This window comes from Vicugna pacos, chromosome 3 (genome assembly GCF_048564905.1).
Source record: "Vicugna pacos chromosome 3, VicPac4, whole genome shotgun sequence".
NCBI lineage: Eukaryota > Metazoa > Chordata > Mammalia > Artiodactyla > Camelidae > Vicugna > Vicugna pacos.
In genome coordinates this window covers 72,099,935-72,120,758 of record NC_132989.1, presented here as the reverse complement: position 1 = coordinate 72,120,758, position 20,824 = coordinate 72,099,935, and the positions used below count along the sequence as shown (strand labels likewise).

General features: G+C 42.0%; 1 protein-coding gene across 3 annotated transcripts in view; it reads left to right on the top strand.

Annotated features, from left to right (window-relative positions):
- ARHGEF28 (Rho guanine nucleotide exchange factor 28) overlaps window positions 1-20,824 on the top strand; it is a 276,600-nt gene that overhangs the window by 205,856 nt on the left and 49,920 nt on the right. For all 3 annotated transcript variants that reach the window (XM_072958530.1, XM_031674979.2, XM_072958531.1), the window contains 10 exons: window positions 2,611-2,666; window positions 3,750-3,798; window positions 6,073-6,217; window positions 6,293-6,420; window positions 7,637-7,780; window positions 8,870-9,117; window positions 13,928-14,050; window positions 15,258-15,375; window positions 18,295-18,549; window positions 20,150-20,226. In XM_072958530.1, the coding sequence (XP_072814631.1) occupies window positions 2,611-2,666; window positions 3,750-3,798; window positions 6,073-6,217; window positions 6,293-6,420; window positions 7,637-7,780; window positions 8,870-9,117; window positions 13,928-14,050; window positions 15,258-15,375; window positions 18,295-18,549; window positions 20,150-20,226 (1,343 nt within the window). The remainder of the gene's footprint in view (window positions 1-2,610; window positions 2,667-3,749; window positions 3,799-6,072; window positions 6,218-6,292; window positions 6,421-7,636; window positions 7,781-8,869; window positions 9,118-13,927; window positions 14,051-15,257; window positions 15,376-18,294; window positions 18,550-20,149; window positions 20,227-20,824) is intronic.

The window sequence follows — 20,824 nt, the reverse complement described above, 5'->3', positions numbered from 1 at the left end:
TGTTTTTAAACAGGTTTCACTATGTATATTTTGATATTACGCTATTTGGCGCACAGAAGTTTACTAGTCACAGCTTCACTGTAGATGTTTTTTTGTAAACATGAAATTACCCTAATGCAGTTAAATGCCTTTTGTAAGAATTTTATGGTGTCTAAAATTAATATTCCTCTTACTTTCCTCTTGTTTGTATTTCTCTTAACTATTTCTGTGTTTTTAATTTGGGGGTGTGTCTTTAATCTAGCAATGGGTAATCTGTAATGTAACCGAGAGAGCTTTTTTTAATGAAGGTTTTCCCCTTATTTGCATTTAATTTTACAACTATCTTGTGTAGTTCTTTGCTGTTTTCCTTGGTGTCTGCTTTAGCTATTTAGACCAGGTCTTGTTGGCTTTTATCTTCTCCAGGGATTTGATAAGATAATGCTGTTTTAACATCTACTGGTAATAACTTTAAGGCTGTGTAAAGCTTATGATTGAATACTCTGATTTCTCTTATAGTTACCCCCTTTTCCCCCTAGCATATATGAATATGCTGAACTCATTATTATTATTTTTATATTGTATGTTTAATCTTTCAGGAGTAATTTTCTATTTCAACAACAATTTGGTGTTTGTGTTCAGTTCTGCGTCTACTTACAACAGTGTTTTAGATGTGATTCTTTAGCTTGGTTTCAGCGCTCACTTTTGCTTCCCTCCCCCCCCCCCCAATAAAGCTGATCCATTTTTGAACTCTTAGCTGTGATTCTACTCTTAATAGGCTAAAATAGGATTTCAGGTAATTTTTTTTTCCCAAGAAGGTTATTCGAGTAATCTGTTCTCTGAATCTTGTGTACCTGAGGGTATATCTTTGCTTCTTTCACACAAGAAAACCAGTTTTATCTGGCTAAATAAATTCTTCAGCCAAACTTTCCCCCTCAAGATCTGTCAACACTGGTCCCTTATATCTGGGCGTTTTGTATGACAGTAGAAAAGTCTGGAGCCTGCTGACCTTACTCCCTTGTTGGTAAGTTGCTTTTTCTGCCTTAGATGCTTGAAGACTTTTTACTTTTTTAATTGTATGGGTTTTGTCAGAATGTGTCTATAGATTAGGTGTCATGTAATGATTTTTCCTAGAAAAGTAAGACTTTTTTCTTTACCTTTTTTGGTTCTTTTTAAGCTTTATAAAAGTTTTTTCTTTTCAGTTGCACATGTCAGTTATCACTTCTGATCTCATTTTTCTGATTTCTTCCTTGAAGTGTGATCTGTCATCTGTCGTCTTTGTGTGACATCTTCTATTTGATAATTATACCCTTTTTTTCTTCACGTTCCAGAGGGAATCTTTCAAGTTTAATTTCATAGCACTGCTTTGATACTTTGTCACGTCGATTCTTCTCAGTTTGGTTTACATCCCACTCTTGCTCTTTTTCCTTCCTTGTAGTCCTTTCTTGTCCCTCAGAGCTCCATTTCCCTCTCATCCTGTTGGCCTGTTGTCACATCCTGTACTCCCTACACTTCATGGCCTTTTGGTCCCATTTTATGTCTGTTTTGTGTCTCTGAGAGAGGACATATGTCAAATTTTCACCTCTATTTGTGAACTTAATAATATGCAGTGGCCCCTCTCCCTGTGACTTTTCAGTGTGACACTGTTGTGTGGGATCTCCTAGCTCCTGCTCTTAGCCTTTTTCTTTCATTCTTTTGCTGTGGAATGAGGAGAGAGCCGTCCGATTTCGATGTTTGCCAGCAGGTCTGGTATGTGAATCTGCTGGGGTTCTGCTCACTGACCACTGAGGTGTTGGCTTAATGCTCCTCAGACCTACAGTGGGAGGAAGGTTGTGGGCTCAGCATCTTGCTCAGTTCTCAGGGGGCTACGGACACCGTCCAGTGTGGCTCTGATGGACCTTAGTGAGACCTCCTGCCCTTGCGGGAGGATTTTGCTAATAAAGTTCCTGATAAGTCTCAGGCTCCTCCATCTGTACACACTGTAGGGCGGAGGTGGGGGGTGGAGGTGGGAGGGGAGCGAGGGCAAGAAGACCCTGGCGGGAAGCAGTCCCTGTGCAGGGAGGGCGTCTGAGCCCGTGGGCGGGAAGGGGCAGCAAAGTGTCCCCTTCTTTCTTTCAGTGAGATGAGACCACATTGTTTCATGAAGCAAGTTGCTAACTTTTCTCTTTGAGTTTGGTTACCTCTTGGGAGTCGGGGTTCTCGCGGAGCCTGACAGTGTGTGTTTTCTAGCATTGCTGGGCATGCTTCCTTTCTTCCGTCTTCATAGGCATTTTGCCGAGTGTGCGAGTGGGCAGTAGCCAGACGTCGGGCGTCCCTCGGCAGTCCAGGGCGGACTCCTTGGGCGTGGTGTGCGACGGCTCTCAGCAGACACACAAGTGCCTGTCATCTCACGTTTCACGATTGATAAACCTGGTGCCGAAGGGGAAAACTGTCTCCAAGGGAATGAAAATATTAACAGTGTGCTCTCCTCCCGTGGTGGCGCTCGTGTGATTTAAACATTTCCTATTTCCTTTTTAAGCTTTCTAAATAATTGTAGTGTTTATGTGTTCGTTGGATAATGACCCTAAAAAGCGTGCTGTAGTCTCACTCATTCCAGGACAGCTTCAGTAAGATGGACACTCTTCTTTGTTTCAGACTGTAATGCGAACGTACATAAGGGCTGTAAAGATGCCGCCCCTCCCTGTACCAAGGTGAGTTCTCAGCCGTGTGTGAGCATTACGTGTGGGTGTCTAGCTCGGTGCTTCATGTGATCTGTTGAGATTTGTACATTTACGAATTATTTCTGTCTAGATCTAGTTCTGAAGTAGTCACTGTAGTGATGAAATAGCCGATGCTCACAGTGTATACTTACTCACTGAACTGTGCCCTTGTAGATCGAGATGGAGGGAAAGCTCCGTCTGTGTCACATGCTGTGGGTGGGCTAGGCCTTCCGTCAGGACCTGCTTGGGCTACCAGTGCAGACCCCGGGCATACGGAAATGAAGTCTGGAGCAGTAATTCTCAAACATCAGCAGGCATCAGAATCACCTGGGGGACTTGTTAAAACACAGATTTTGAGGGCCCACTCCCAGAATTTCTGACCCAGGGGGTCTGGGTGGGTTCTGAGAATTTGCATTTCTGACCAGTTCCCGGGTGGCGCTGCTGGTCCTGGGACCCCAGTGTGAAGCCCGCCGGACCAGAGGACTGTTCTCTATATTTGGGGGTGGGCTCAAGGGGAGGGAGGCGCTCCTCCCGGGGTCCCCTTCTCTCCCTCCCTGAAGCCACGCCAGCCATGCCTGTGAGTGATTGTAATGGTCCTTCAGAGGGAAACGGGGTTGCCCGCTCTGTGTTCATTGACGCACACAGCGTGTCGGGTCACGGGCTTGAGGGTGACATGTCAGCGCTCCAGGTCATGGCGCCCTGTCAGCAGGAGGAATAGCCAGGAACAGAAAGAACAAACAGGAGAAAGGCAGCACTGATAAGAGCTCCTCCTTCAGCCTGGCTCTGGACCCAGAGCTGGAGATTCTCGGTTCCCTCAGGCTTTTAATGAAGCTGGGATCTTGATGAGGCACGTGTTCAGGAGGCACATCTTTGTTATAACTTGCACGTCTCATTATAGGAACGTTTTTCTCTTTGATGAATTTTATGTCTTCTGCTTTGAATTCCTCTTGGTTGGAAATAAAATAACAAGGAAAATGATATAGATAAGAAGCCTGTTCTGTGTAACTGTGTGGACATTCTTGTAGGCTAGTGGTGCTTTGATCTTACTTTCTGTGTTTCTCATGTTCTTTACAGAAACTCCAAGAGAAATATAACAAGAACAAACCACAGACCATCCTTGGAAGTAAGTGATGTGGAAAATGGCAAGAACTTTTTTCGGTTTCCTACATACCACATTTTTCTAATGTAAAAAGCCCCTTTCTTTGTTTCTTTCATTTGTCCGATTATTCTTTCTTTCATAACACATGTTGAGCGTAACTGGCACAATTTTTAGTTACATGAAGAAATCATGCAGATGGCATAAACTTTGGTGGCAGCCTAATAGCCTTTGTGCTACGTGAACTATATGATCTTTGATATTAGGGAGAGCTGTATGGAGGAGGTATTATGATGTGGCCTCGATTCTAAGATGCAAGCTTGTGCAATATGCAGCATTGATGACAACCTCTGGGGGAGAGAGAGAAACACTGTATTAAATGTACATAATTTGATGTTTTCCTAGCAGTAGCACATGTTTATCTAGGAAGATAGGCACCACGTGCTTCTTAAGAATCACAAAGTTAGGAAAAAGCCTTCAAGTTGAGAATCTCTAGATTCTTACCAGTTGCTGTTGTCCATTATCACAGCATCCTGGTTCATTTTAGCAGCTGTGCTGGAGGCTATAATCCCCTCAGCTCTGCTGGGATGACAGTGAGATTTCAGGGCATGCCGAGTTTTGTTTGCACACGGTTAAACTCAGTGGTTCCAGTTTTTTTTTCTTGCATTACACACTGCTGAAATTTACACGGTTTCCCTTAGGTAACCTGCAGCCTTTGACAGTCTTTGCATTGCATTCATTGGCCTCTCAAGTCTGAAACTCCTTTGATTTGTCCTTTGCAGTTTCTTCTGCCTTAGATATTGCATCGCTTTCCAGGAGGCAGACGTTTTCTGTTTGTGGTCACTTTTCATTTCAGTGCTGCAACCATGTGACCAGTGTTTTAAAAGCCCCTTGAATCGGGGTCATTGCAGTATGCAAATTGGTGGAGGCATGTGATTGTGTGATGTTACTCCAGGGTAAACTGCGCAGGCAGCATCAAATGGGCCGTTATTTACTCCCCTGCTTTGACATCGGAAGCCCCTTTGACCTCAGTTGTAAAATGCTTCTCAATTTCATATGGTTAAGCATGAGAATAATTAGAAAGCTTCTCTTAGAATTAAGAGAATACCATCTATTCCTTCTCTTTACTTAGGAGTTGTGAGAATAAAATCAAATCATACTTGTGTAGAATCTCTTGTAATATCTTGGGGCTCCATGTAAGTATTTCTCCCCCTTGAGAAGGCTGTGTGCTGAGCTATAATATTAGGGGACTGACATGTTTTCGGAGAGTCACTTTTAGTACACATCAAATGTAAATGTGTGGATACCTGTACCTTTAGAACTGACCAGAGAGGTACTGAAGCACCACTTCATTTTCAGAGTGTGAGAGAGAAAAGCCCCGCTTGGTTTGCGGGTTTCATTTGCCTGATATTCTTTTTGTTTGTTTGTTTGTTTTCTCCTGCTCCTTTTATAATTATTTGTGTGTGTGTGGTAGGAACACAACATAAGATCTACCCTCCTAGAAACTTCTAAGTGTGCAGTACAGCAGTATTGTGAGCTATAGGCACTAGGCTGTACCGTAGATTTCCAGAACTTATTTACGTTGCATAACTAGACCTTTGTGCCCTTGGACCATCACTGCCCCATCTCACTCTCTCCCCAGCCCTTGCAAATCACCATTCTACTCTCTTCTATGAGTTCGACTGTTTTAGCTTCCACATGTAAGTGAGGTCATACAGTATTTGTCTTTCTGTGTTTCATTATTTCACTTAGCATGACGTCCTCTAGGCTCATCCCGGTTGTTGTAAATGTCAGGACTCTCTCCTTTGCCCAACGTTCTTATACCATAAAGAACAGGCTTCCCAGCATCATTCCAGTCAGACATGCTGTGTGTGCGTGTGCGTGTGTGCACGTGTTTGCTTGTTCATTCACACAGTGTGCGTTCTACCAGCAGCGCTAATAACACCTTGCATCTGTTCAAAGCTGGCTCGGAGGGACACAAGCAGTGCTTTATGGGCAGGCATTCCCAGCGCTTCCCCATTCCTTTTTCTTGTTTGTTTGTATAATCCCGGCCGCCCACAGTCTCCAGGTGGATATGCTCAAGCAGGCCTATGGCTTGGGTATCAGGAGGCTGTGCAATGGAAGGGACATTTAGAGCAGGTGTCGGGATGTGGCAGGGAGGCTGGTTTCAAGGCTGGGCTTGTGACGCAGTAGAAGTGGCTGTTGGAGTGCTCAGCTTTCTGGCTTTTACGTGACTGCCCTTGCTCGTTGGGATTACTGCCCTCTATGGAAACTGCATGAAGCATCCATTCTGATTTCCAGATTCTTCGTTTAGAGACGGCCCCTTGCCTGGTCCCTCCTTGCACCCTTCCGCCTCCATGCCGATCGGGCTGCCGGCTGGGAGGAAGGAAACCACAGGGCAAGTCCATCCGTTGTCCAGAAGCGTTCCTGGCACCACCTTCGAAAGGTAAGGCTCAGGGAGGCTTCACACCTTGACGTCTCAGGGCCACTGCAGGGCTGACTCTTCTCTCTGTCCCTCCAGCTTCAGGAGGTCAGGGATGTCCCTGGAGTCCGAGAGTGACGGGAGCACCTGGAGAAGCAGGTCGCATTCCGATGAGCTGTTCCAGCCCATGGGCTCGTCTCCCTCCACGGACTCCTTCTTAATGGAAGGTGAGGAGAAGACACGCTTGCATTTACTAGTGTTTGTGTAAGCATTTGCCAAAAGGAATGTTTTCTGAGGGATACAAGATTGAAAAGTACTCTTTTGTTCTTTTTAAAAGAATTTTATTTGATGGTGTATCTTAGGTACAGGTTCTTCTGATAAGAAGAATAAAACTTTAGCCCCAGAGGAAACTCCCAGGTAGTGACCAAGGAAGCATGATGTATTTTTTTAAATGATCTTATTCCCCCCAAACTGTATCATAAACATAATGAAGAAAAAGAAATACACGTGTGCTTGCTTTTCTTTTGAAAAGTTTTATAGCTGTTGATGAATTGGAATAGGATCGGACATTACAACATATATATTTCAGTTACTTAAGATGGACTTGCCTGCATCTCTGAGATCCTTATCCCCATCTGTGGCCTCCTACTTCTGGAGGGGGATAAAAGCATTTTTAACAAACATGTTGTAGGATAGGACAATCTGGGGAATGCTTATTGTACCCCAGCTGTACCAGTAAGTGAAGGAGAAGCAAATGAAAGGGGTAGTGGTGAGAGAGGAGTGGGCTCTTCCCTCGGAATCGGTTTATTTCAAATCCACTGTCATTGTGTCTCTACTTCTCTGAGCTGGAATCTCTCTAAGGATTGCTGTTTGGACAAAGAGGATTCAGTTTTCTTTAGAGGGGTGTGTATGTGTGTTGCCAAAGTCTGTCAGAAAGAGCTGTACTCACTCGTGACCTACACTTCACCTTATCCCCTGCCGCGCGTTCATGTTAAGGACAGCAACCGAGGGCAAACCAAGTGAACACGCACTAAATTCGGCTTTGAGTAAACAGTGCAGAGTAACCTGTGGCAAAAGAAATCAGTGGCTTCAAGATTCTGTAAGCACATTGTGGACTCTGCAGGTTGCCAAAAATAAAACTAAAGTAGAGCAAGCCAAAACAAACAAACAAGAGAATCATCTCCTTCTTCTTCTTTTTTTTTTTTTTTCCGCTTATACAGTGTCAATGTTTTAATACCTGATTCTGCTTTGCCTTCTTGAGAGAGGTCTTGATTTGAACCATTTCACTGGTTTGGTCTCAGATGTTTTGACTCACGTCAACAATATTTTGGCTTAGTTGTTTCTGTGTTCATGGGGGTTTTTTTAGTGGGCACGTGTGCGGGTCCACTTGTGTCACGTGTGTTGCCCCATTTCTGGCTTTTCTTTTCTCTTCTCAACACACAGTTGATGTCGTGGATTCATCTATGTGGCGTGACCTCAGCGGTGACGCCCAGGAGTTCGAAGCAGAATCTTGGAGTCTGGTGGTGGACCCCTCGTTTTGTAGTCGGCAGGAGAAGGATGTCATCAAGAGACAGGATGTCATTTTTGGTAAGCATTTCGGACTTGGGCTGCAGCAGTGTGGTGCAGAGGGAAGAGCTTGGGATCTGAAACCATACAGACCTAGGTTCAAACCTGGGTTCAGATCCCAACTCCACCCTTTCCTAGTTGCTTGAGCTCAGACTTCACTCACCTGGACCTCAGCTTTTCCTTTTGTGAAATGGGAATACTGATACTCAGGACTAAAATGCCCTGAGGCTTAAGTAAGGCATTGCGTGTACCCGGTACAAAGCAAGTGTTACTTCTTACTCCCTTTCCAAGTTTACTTGGGCACGGCCTGTACTCTTTTACCTCCTCTATTTTAAGAATCACAGTGAATTTTCATGTGTTTTAAGGTGGGGTAGACAGGCCTGCTGCATGCGTGGCCCAGCAGTTTGCCTGCATGCACTGGGGACTGTGGCTCATATGGATGCAGTGGGACTGGCAGCACCCGGATGAGGGCCCTGTGAGATTGTGCTGCGGTCTGAGTACAGAGTTCAGCCATGGGAGGTTTTATGGTGTCATGCTATTTGGGGTGAAGGCAGGCTGAATTAGGGGAAGCCAAATTATAGACTAGTTAGGAAAAAATGAAGTTTAAAAAATTTTCAAGCATAGGGAACCATATTTAATACCTTGTAATAACCTTTAATGAAAAAGAATATGAAAACGAATGTATGTATGTGTATGCATGACTGAGACACTGTGCTGTACACCAGAAACTGACACATTGTAACTGACTATACTTCAATTAAAAAAAATTTTTTTTCAAGTATGAAGTAAATGCTCAAAAGTGGTTCCAAGAAGATACCTTGCTTTAAAGATGAAACTAGCTCTTAGTTTGCGCTAATCCTGTGTGTGTCACGAAGTCCTGTGGTGAGGAGGGCCCCTTATCACCTGTGTGAGGTGGCGGTCATACTAATTTAGGTCAATAGGAATACTTTTTAAAACTTGAGGTATAATTGACATGTAACATTATGTTAGTTTCAGGGTTATAACATAATGAATCAATATTTGTATAAACTGCAAGATGATCACTATAAGTCCAGTTAACCTCCAAGGATGCCTGTTTTTTTAAAGCATGTTTCTGCTCACCTGTTTCAGAGCTAATGCAGACAGAGATGCACCACATACAGACCCTGCTCATCATGTCTGAGGTCTTCCGGAAGGGGATGAAAGAGGAGCTGCAGCTTGACCACAGCACCGTGGATAAAATCTTCCCCTGTTTAGATGAGTTACTCGAAATCCACAGGCATTTCTTCTATAGTATGAAGGAGCGAAGGCAGGAATCCGGTGCTGGCAGCGACAGGAATTTCATCATCAACCGAATTGGCGATATTCTAGTCCAACAGGTAAGAAAGGTTTAAAGGTCCTAAAACCTCAAAACCTAAAAGTTGCAGGCTCTCTGGAGTGTTCAAGCCTACGGAGAAGTGGAATTGGTCTCATGATTTTTGACAGGTTTGGCTGGTTTTCTTTTCCTTGGCACTGGTACATATGACCGATGTCTGAGACAGCCGGTGACTGACCCCTCTGTGCGCCACAGGACTTGGCAGTATCATCCATCCCTCGCCCTGTCTCTGTCTCCGGCAGGAGGCACAGCCATAAAGGAATTCCCTATGGAAGCTGACTTAAACTTCTGGATGTGGTGGTCTCTCTCATAATATGCTTCCCCCCGGGCCCATGATAGTCCCACCAGTACCTGCAGGATGAACACTGGCTCATTTCAGGAGGAGTGAGGCAGATCTATTATCATTCAGGCCCTGGAGCTAATGTCTGGGGGATAAGACAAGCAAATCTCACTAAAAGGGGGCTCTTCTTAGTGCTTGGGATGCTTGAAACATCAGTGAGAATGGGCTGTGCCACTCTCCTAATTAAAAAACAAACGAACAAACAACTTACTTTTGACAATTTGTATTGGCCCCCTGATCTCTCTGAAAGCGGCTCTCCATTTAAAACACACTAACACAGAAGTTAAGTGACATGTATCCAGGGACCTTAATACAACAGGCAGCACTTTTAAGGTACTTCCACCATATTGTCTCACTTAACCTTCACAATACAGTGAAGTAAACATTATTTTCCCTACAACCGAGGCATGGAGAAGTAATGACTTTCTCAGGTTCACACATCTCATAAGTGGCATAACTGGGATTTGAGCTGAGAATATGATGTCTTGAGATATCGCAGGGACATTCATTCTGGGGAAACCTTCCACCATTGCTAGTCTCTGAGTCCCAGTAATGCAGGGAGTCTCATCTGTTTGTTTTGCTACTGTATTTCAGCACCTAGAACGGTGCTTGGTACTATAAATGTTTATCGAATGAGTGGGTCACTTGAGTAAAATGCTAGGAATTCACTCCAGTGCTATGTTTTGCAGTCGCTTATAGCTTTTGAGGAAAGGCTTGGAGAGTCATCTCTAGTTACCTTAGTTTGGTTTTCTCTGGGTAGACGCCAAAATGTCATCTCCAGAATATTAATTTTGTATCAGTTTCACCCTGTGACACACACCAGTGGAGGTCAGCTTTTGGGCTGTATGCCAAAAATTGGGGAGTTAAGTTCAATAATAGAAATATGCTTAAATACAAATATTTTTAATGCACAAAAAGAAAAATAAAACTGTAACAATTGCCCAAAATCTACTTCCACTTGCCTAACAATGCATAAAATCCACCTTAGTAATGAGTTTCTAGTCAAAGCGCTATCTGATTTGCACATTATCTTTAAAATCCTAGATCTGCTCTATCTTCATAATTTGCCTGAAGCATATGCAGTGCCAGGTTCAGAGGCTGTACAGCACTTTGCAAGACAGTTTGAATAAAAATGTCTGAATGTGTCTTTGTGACCTTGAATCTGAGTGCATTCCAAAGTGAAGAGCAGGATTATTTTACCATTTGAAAGTATTTGAGTCCATCTCTCTCCTTGATCCAAACAATCATTGTTTTAATTCTAGTCACTTAAAACATTTTCGTTCTTACGTCACTTTCATAGCTAACAAAAACTTCACATCTCTACGTTATATTTTTATTTAATTTGTGTGGACAACAGCAAGGCTGCAGTTGAGAACGAGGTTTGGGAAGCTGGCTGTTGCACAGGGTGAGCCTGGCGGTCTTTTAGATGAAGCACTGGGGTAGATCCTCAGTACTCAGAGAAAAGGATTAAGTCTGCTTTTGTGTTCCTGTGGGCGAGCATGCTTAGTGGGTGTGGCAAGGGATTCCTTCCGGCACATTTCCTGAAGAACCTATTAGCAAACTTCTCAGACAGCGGCTGTGGGTGTGGCGCTCTGTGGGAGCCGAGGAAGAACAAGGCGTTGAAAGGTGCAGGAGAGAGTTTGGGGAAGCCCCCCACTCTGACCTCGGAGACTCAGGAGGCTCTCAGGAGGCGAGGCTGGGATTGAGTCAGCGGGAACGTGGAGTGTGGGTGAGGAGCTGCGAGCCTGTGGGACGTGGTTGGGGTGTAGCAGTCGTCCCCCAACTTCCAGTACCTGGGAACCTCGCGAAGCTTGTTCAGATCGTGTGCTCCCAACCCCTAGGGTGGTGTTTGGTAGGATTGGGTCTGGGATTTGGCATTTTAGAATTATTTCTCCCCCCCTGGTAATGTCTTAAAAACTGTAACACAGTGCCACAGCCAGAATCCTGATACGGATACAGCAAAAATACAGATCATTTCTGCTGCCACAAGGATTCCTCATCTCTGGCCATTTTATAGCCACGTCTACTTCCCTCCTGTCCCCAACTCCTGGCGACCACTAATCTCTTCTCTCTTTCTATAATTCTGCCATTTCAGAAATGTTATATAAATTGTACACGTTATATAGATTATAGACACAGTACGTTCCTTTTGCACTGGCTTTTTTTTTCCCACTTAGCACAGTTCTTTCAATCATCCAGATGGCTGCATATGACACTACTTCATTCCTCTTTATTGTTGGCTTGTATACCCTGGTATGGATGTTCCCCAGTTTGTTTAATCATTCACTTGTAGAAGGGCGTCTGGTTGTTTCTAGTTTGGGGCTATTACACATAAAGCTTCTATTAACAATCACATGCAGATGTGTGTGCACATTTAAGGTTTCATTTCTTCAGGATCAGTGCCTGGGAGCGCAGTTTCTGGGTTGTGTGGTTGATAATAGCATGTTTAGTTTTCTAAGAAACTGCCAGCTGTTTTTCCGTGTACCATTTTACGTTCCTATCAGCAATGTACAGGTAATCCCGTTTCCCCACCTCCTCGCCAGCATTTGGTGTTGTCACTGTTTTTGATTTAACTGTTCTGAGAGGGGTGTGGTGATGTCGCCTTGTGGTTTAAATCACAATTCCCCAGTGGCTTATGATGGACGTCTGTCACGTGCTTATGTGCCATCTGTATCTCCTCTCTGGTGACATGTCTGTTCTTGTCTTTGGCCCATTTTCTAATTGGATTTTTTTTTAGTGTTGAGTATTGATATTTCTTCATATATTCCAGATACTAGACTTCAGTCAGATATATGGTTTGCAAATATTTTCTCTAAGTCTGTAACTTCTGTAGTTCTGGTGAGGTCAACATGTCAGGTTTTCATTTTAAGGATCGTGCTTTTGGTCTTCAAGTCTAAGAACTCTTTGTTTAGTCTGAGATGCCAAAGGTTTTCTCCTGTGTTTTTTCTGAAACATTTTATACTTTTACGTTTTACATTTAAGTCTGTGATCCATTTGGACTTAACTTTTGTATAAGACATGAGACTTTGGTTGAGGTTCTTTTTTTTTGGTCTGTGGATATTCAGTTGCTGCGGTCTCATTTGTTTAAAGGGCTGTCCTTCCTCCAATAAATTGCTTTTGCCCTTTGTCAAAATCTGTTGGGCATTTTGGGTTCCTATTTTGTTCCACTGACCCGTGTGTATCCTTCCACAGTTACTATTACTGTAGTTAAATAATCTTGAAATTGAATAGGCTTTATTCTTTTTCAAAACTGTTTTTAGCTATTCTAGCTCCTTTACCTTTTGATATGAATTCTAGAATAATTTTCTCTATGTCTATAAAAAAACTTGCTGGGATTTGAAAAGAATTGTATTAAACTTGTATATTAATCTGGGGAGAATCGATATCTTTACACTGTTGGATCTTCCATTCTGTGGACATGGTATGCTTATTTAAATCCTCTGGTTTCTTTCACTAGCATTGTGTCGTTTCAGCATACAAGGCCTGTGTATGTTTTACTCAATTTGTACCTAAGTATTATTGTTGGTGGTTTAAGGATCATCTCTTGAGATATATTGGCCTTGAGCGTAGATAAAACTATGCGAAGCTGACAAGACCAGAGGTAGTGATGTAAATGTTAAGTACTTTCTAAGGGGGTGTAGGTGTGGTCTGGTTTCTGTTGCAGTGATCTTCAACATGGACATGCGTACACAGTGTTGTCAGAGTCTGAAAATATTGGCATTTAAATAATTCAGCTAATTCTCTCCATATCCCCTTATGATGTCAAGTTGGTTCCCATGTGGAATTTTCTACAAGTCATGGTAATGAAGTATCCAGCTCACATCTCTACATGTGTCCTTCAGTTAATAAATTTGCCTTCTGATTACTCACCTTTCTCTGTCATCTTGGTTAATGATAACCTGCCTCTTGATCCATTTGTGATGACAAAAATCAAATTCCCAAGCTGAGGAATGAGTTCATGGACACGATCAGTTAGCCACTGTAAATGTCAGCCTTTCTGAGAATCCCCAAACATTGCCCCATTCCCTTCCTTCAATCTATAAAAGTATTAAAACTATAAATCGAAATTATAAAGTTGCACAAACACATAAAAAATACATCAAATGTTTTTCATTTGACTGTTGAAAAGTGAGTTATTTCAATATAATATAATCACATTAGATTGATGTCTTCCTCTTAACTCTTTTTTAAAAAAATTGTATTTATTATTTTTAATTTTTTTTAATGGAGGTATTGAGGATTGAACCCAGGACTTCATGCACTGAGCTGTACCCACCTGCCCTCTTAACTGTTGACTACTACCTCTTATTTTAATTTAAAAAGTTTTCAGGGAAGAGAAGTGATTTTTGTCAGAAATTCCAGGATGTTTATTCTTTGTTTGCAAAGAATATATTAAAATATATGAAAATTGTATGTTCTTTTTAGTGTTTAGAACTAAATTTATAAACCATCATTGAAATGTTATTCTTTTCAGTTTTCAGAAGAAAATGCAAATAAAATGAAGAAAATATATGGAGAATTCTGTAGCCACCACAAAGAGGCTGTTAGCCTCTTTAAAGAACTCCAGCAGAATAAAAAGTTTCAGAATTTTATTAAGGCAAGTATTTTAAAACTCTGTTTTAATGGTAAGCCTGCATGAGGCTTCTGCTTGTTTCTTACATGATCTAACCAAGTTTCACATCTAGAAGCTGTTTTTCGGGGAGGAAGGAAATGATAGTTTTATGGCAAAGATACTCTCTTTTTCTGTGCTAGTAGAATATTTCTCCAAAATCATTTACTTTTGTATCTTATATTTGTGAAGTCATGTTCTCCAAACTTCCAAAGGGTACCTTTGTAATATCCGATGAAGCTGTTTCAGGCCCTGACAAGTTACAAATTGGAAGAACCAGAGAAAAATAAAGAATCTACCCTATCCGCACCAGATGAGTTTGAGGCAAATGTGTGATGTACATCATTTCATATGTAACTTACATCTCTAAACCATACATCTTTTAAAAATTACAATGGCATTATTACACTTATATTAACAATAATACATTATTTAATACCTTCAAACAGCGCATCAGTGTTTACATTTCCCTGGTTATCTCATAAAATTGGATTGCTTAAATCAGGATCTGACCAGGGTTCATGTATTGTATGTGGGGATTATGTCTTTTTAAATTGCCTTTAAATTGAATGTTGCCATCCCATTTTTAGGGAGGGGGGCAACTTACTTGTTGAAGAAACTTGTCCTTTAGAATATCATGGATTCTAATGTTTTTATCTACCATTTTAAGAATGCTACCTCCTTTTTTTTTCTTTTTTAACATATGTGTGTATTGAGAACTTGCAAAGAATATTTTGAGATTTTTAGAAAAATACTGTCCTGTGTAGAGGAAATTTTAAGTGCTATGATGAATAATAAGAAATGTAGAGAAAAATCTATTGGAAAAATAAATAGTTAATTGCACACTCATGTTCAAAATCTGACTTTGATTTCTGAGTATTTTTCAAAACGGTTGCTTTTCATGAATCTTAGCACTTACAAGTATTAAATTTTGCTCATTTTTGGAATTAAATACATAGATACATCAGAGTAGCTTGAAACTTCTCAATCTTGGGGAGTTGGGTTATTGAAATTAATGACAAAGTGTACAATTTAGTGATAATATATCAAATTTTAATTAATGATAATACATGTTATATCTGAATAGAATTATACTATTGTAGATTCTCTGTATTATTCAATTCCTACCTAAAAAGAAAATACAGGTAGAGTTTACATATATTAAAAAAAACTATATATTTTTATATATTTTAAGCTCCGAAACAGTAATCTTTTGGCTCGAAGGCGAGGAATTCCAGAATGCATTCTGCTGGTCACTCAGCGCATCACAAAATACCCTGTCTTGGTGGAAAGGATATTGCAGTACAGTAAGGGTGAGTGATGACTTCTGGGACAAACATTTGCCTCTTCCATTAGTTTTCAACGTAACTGAGCTGTTGTAAACAGCTATAAATGATTGTGGCCTCTGATTCATAAAGATTTTTCATTATGGAAAAACGGTAAAGCCTTAGGATTCAGATCCATTTTGAAAAATTGTCTTTCATAATGTGGCTTGGCCAGTAGTCTGCATTCCTCCAAGCAGCCCAAACCAAGAAGGCTTCCTCATACTTTGACCCCGCCCTTCCCTTCTGCTTTTCCCACACCCAGTCCTTCATACCTCTACTTCTTCATCTTGCTGTTACCTTCCCAGCAGTCTGATGAAACGTGCGATCGAGCCTCACCTCTCCCAAGCAGTGAATTCTTAGACTGAGAATGCTTCCTAAAGGAGCCTTTTTTGACCCTGACAATTCATCCAGCTCAGGAGCCAACATCTGGGTACACTTTAAGAAGCTGTTAATGCACGTGGCTGGACTGTATGCTCCTTGTGGGTCTAGATGCAGTGCCTGGTGCAGTGGCTGGTACACAATAGGCTCTCAATAAAAAAATATAACAGTGCAATGAATGGATGGGTAAAAATGCCTATTCCTCAAGCTAGTGTACTGATCTTGAGTAAATTACTAGGGTGGTCATGTGCTGTGTTAACAGGGGCTTGGGTGTGGCATCCTGTGCACTTGCTTTGCCATTGCAGATACTTGGCTCTGCCACTCATTTGTTGGGCAAGTTAATGAAATGAACCTCAATTTTCTCCACTACAAATGAGAATAATCCTCATCTTATGGAATTGTTGTGAAGATTAAATGAGATTATCTCAGAAATTGCCCAATACACAGCCTGGTTATAAACAAAGTGCTTGATAAGTAGAAGCTGTTTTTATTATCTTTATTCTGATCCTTTGATTTGGACATCTTGAACATGGTAATGAGATTTTAAGAGCCCACTCTAAAAAAGTCAACTTCTAACATCATTTTTTTTTTTTGGAAGCGGTCTAGGTGAGGAGAAATGCATGATATAGTCTGTCCATGTTTTTAGTCACATTAGGACTGAAGTTCAGGCAGGAACGGTAGCGTCTATTCCTTACGTCCCATTTGTACTGCTTCCTATAATTTAACATAAAAGAAAATATAAGCACTATGTAAAGAGAAAAGCCTCATAATTTTGTTCTCAGTAAAAGAATGAAAGCAAAATTAAGACTTGCAGTTTGCATTGAGATTAAGTTTAATACGATACCTCAGAGACTAACTTTGGTCCGATTGTGTTAGGTCAGCTCGTGCTCCGTTGAGTCACCCCACGCCGAATTCCAGGTGGAGTGCATAGTAGAGATTGCCTGCTGTGTGGCACTGATGAAGTGTGACTTGTGGCTCCTCGGGCATAGCCGTCAGAGTGTCTGAATGGACCCTGCCTCCTTAGTGAGGTCAGACCTTTCCAACCAGCTGTCTCTCTGGCTTCTGGGAACATCGGCTCCATGGCTCTATTATGGCCACGCTTTTTGAACTTTATTAGGAATACCCTTCGCCTGGGGATCTTGTCTACAGGCAGACTTCGACTCAGTGGGTCTGGGGTAGAACCCCAGGTAAGCGTTTCTAACAGGACTCCCAGGTGACCCCACGCTGCTGCCCTGGGAGCTGCACGCTGTTACAAAACAGTTGTTTTTCCCTGAAGGTCACAAGACTTGAGCCTTTTCTTGGTCTTAGTTTAAGTCAGCTGGTAACTCACCTTTGATTTTCTCTACTCAGCTTTCCTATACATGAAATAGGCTCTTTAGAAGGAGAAACTGTTCTTGAAGGCAGGGGTGCTGCTTGGTTGGGCGGCAGGTGGGTGAAGTAGTGAAGGGAGGGCAGGACATTCTTCCACGGGCAGGGAGGACGTCTTCCTTGTTAACCATGGGCATCCCCATCTGTTCCTTGGCTTTCTGACAAAGCCCTCGAGTGTCTATTTAATACATTTAAGCCCAGGCGTTAGACCCTTTGGAGGACTTGTTCTTACTCCATTTCACTGCTGTTTCTGCATGTTTATTTCTGCTGCTCTAGGCTCTAGAGAATCTTTTGTTTTCTCTGCTGTTTTTCTTTTCTTCTCTCCTAGCGTTTTCTAACCTTCTGAAACTCTCCCTTTCAGTTCCATTCATCTCAATAAACATCAACTAGTTTTTTTTTCAATCAGACATAGACAATAGCTAAATTTAGTTTCATCTGGAGCTCCAGGAGGCTGTTTCCAGAAACTCCTCCAAAATTTTCCTTAAGCTAATCTAGAGAGAAGAGAAATGGCCAGTATTTTAAAGAATAAGAGCTGGAATCGATGATCTACCCTGTTGGCATGAGTGTGGCTGACTCAGCACAGTAGCTTGGTCCCATTTTTTTAGGGTGAAAAAAATGTTTTACTATCTATTATTAAAATATTTATCTTTATGCTAATGCAATGGTAAAATATAATTTTGAGTATTAGTTTTTATGGAGCGAGGACTCTAGAAAGGCAACTGAGCCTGGGGCCTGTTCACATCACCCTGCAACTGCCTTTTGTGAAAGGACTCCAGCTCAGGTAAGTTCTAAGAAACTTGGTGTGGGGGTTACTTGATTACTTGTCTCTGGAAGGTGGAAGGAAGGTCTAACCTGGGTTGTAACACATTCCCTGCTCTAGGGAAGAAGGTCAGACAGGTGTCTAGAACTCAGACATTGCACTGTTATAGTGTTTCAGTGGAAGCATCGCATAAGTAAATCTCCTTAATTATTACATTTTCAACCATCCTTTTGGGAAGGAGGGGTTCAGAGTGATAACAGACTATTTGAACTTAATCCAGTATTTTTGTTGTGGGATTTCTGCAATTTGGATGATATATTTAACTGTAGTAAAACTACAGGAAAAGTGTCTTCCTTAGCACTCTGGTTGTTTGCATAGTGTTTGTTCTTTTTCCCACACAGAGAACACTGAAGAACATAAAGACTTATGCAAAGCTCTTGGCTTAATTAAAGACATGATTGCAGCCGTGGATTTAAAAGTCAGCGAATATGAGAAAAAACAAAAATGGCTTGAGATCCTAAGTAAGATCGAAAACAAGACATACACCAAGCTCAAGAACGGCCATGTGTTTAGGAAGCAGACGCTGATGAGTAAAGAGAGGACCCTGCTGTATGACGGCCTTGTTTATTGGAAAACGGCTACGGGTCGTTTCAAAGGTACCGTGGCTCTCACAAACCAGTTTCTCCCTCTTTCACGCATGTTATTCACTTAACAGAGGACTGATTTTCAGGAGATAAGTGTTCAGCGATGCAGGCACACACGCAGACCTGGGTGAGAGGAAAGGTTCCTGTAGGATTGAGTTGGGAACTTCAGTAGACAGAGGTGGCCCAGCTACAAACCTCTGCAGGGGGTTTGCTACCCTGAGCAGAAGGCTTCCTATGCGTTGTGTGCCTGCGATGTTTGAATCAAAGGAACTGAGAACTCTGCTCATTGTTGGCACGGAAATATTATTCTGGCAGATGTGGTGTGTTGAAAATGAGGCGGTATGCCGAAACACCCAGAGTCTGTTGTGTGCCAAGCCAGCCTGGGGCTCAGACCATCAAGGCGAGAAATGAACTCTGAACGGCACCTCTAGTGCTGGGTGATTCAACGCATAAATATGCAGAGTAAAATCATACATAAATACACATGCTGACATTGGTGTGCTGCTTGCTGTCGGGCACTACCCTACCTGTCACTCTGGCTGGAGTCTGAAACACTTTATTCCACTCATCAAGGGCTGATTCTGTAAGCTGGCATCTTGCCTGAGGCTTTCTCAGCCCTGGCCACTGGACTTAAAAGCCTAGAATGGCCTTTGGAGCTTAAAAATTTTACTGATGCTCAAGTCTTCTCCCAGCGATTGATTTTTACTGGTGTGGGGATGAAGCCCAAGCAGAGGGATGCTTAACAGCACCCAGGTGAGGGTGCAACAGGCTTCAGAACCACTGGCCTGGTCTCCTGGGTCTCATACATCTTAGTAACTTCCTGAGGCAAGCAATGAGAGAAAGAGGTTGTTAAATTCTAGGTGCTCGAATTCCATTGGAGGGTTATCCAGTTTTTGTGGTGGTGGCAACAGATGACTGAAATGGGATTTGTTGATCAGCACCTTGCAATGTTGCAATCGAATATTCACCACAAGCAGAATGTTGACCACAACTGAAATATTAACTACAGTCTGTAGACCCTATTGCTCCAAGTTATTTGTTTTGTTTTGCTTTGCTTTTAATCTATTTTGTAGAATGAACAGCTTGGTAACTGTGTTAGAATGTGTGGTGATGCAGTGAAGATGGGTTCTTGTGAACAGTACGGAAAGGAAGTGCAGGATCTCAGACTTCCCTCAGATCTAGACAGAAGGAGACAGCAGATTAGTATATAGTAACAAGGCAGAAGCTGCCCCCGAACATTTTAAATTAAGTACTTTTTCCCTGAAAGGTAAGGGCTTGCTCCATTCTGTTAGAACCTTCTTTCATATTGGGTATTTTTCCTTCCATTTTGCAAGCTATAGCATTAAATTTTGCTGAAGATTTAGCTGTACCTATAGTGACACACAGACACGCACATTTAAACACAGCTTACCTACTAAGTTGATAAAATACATCTTTAGCTATCATAATATGAGCATTTTAATAGAAGTTCTGTAGTTAGACTAAGTTGTAGTCTTTATTTTTAATACGTTTATTTAAGTTATTTAAACATGAAATCAAAGTATCTAATTAAAGGCTTTTGAACCGTGATGTGCTTCATTAACATGAGTGATGTTTTTTTTTTTCTTTGAAGATGTCCTAGCTCTACTCCTGACTGATGTGCTGCTATTTTTACAAGAAAAAGACCAGAAATACATCTTTGCAGCGGTCGTAAGTATATGGCTGGGTGATGAATATTTTAACTGGCTTAATCCCACATCTCCTTGAAACATGCCTGAAATTCCTAGTGAAATTAATTGGTCATTGGCAAGATCATGCCTGTGGTACAGTCCCATCATTAGCGATTGCAGTGGCCAGTAACAAGCATTGATTTGGGTTTACCAAGCATGATACGTGTTGATGTATCACACCCAGGGCTGGTAGTCAGCTGAGGCAGCAGTTTAACCATTTGTGAAAATATTGGAGTACTTTGGTACTGGTTGGTGAATAGGCACTGCCTAAACCCCATAAGTGACCCTTTGCTCTCTGGCTATCTTGGTCTTTCCTCCAGAAAACCCCTCCCTGCCTGCCCCACTCCAAACTTCCCAGCAATTCGAAGGTTAATGCTGGGAACAGTAGGTCATTTCTGGCACCTCACTCTGTGCCCATGGGACAGTGCCTGCTATACCAGGTACCAACCCCATTCATGATGCTCCTTCTGTCAAACATGGGCACACCTTCCTGATATCTGAAGTGTAAAGAGGATTCTTTCCTATTTCTACCATAATGGCTACTAATTACTAAAGTTGTTCATTTAACACTTATTTTT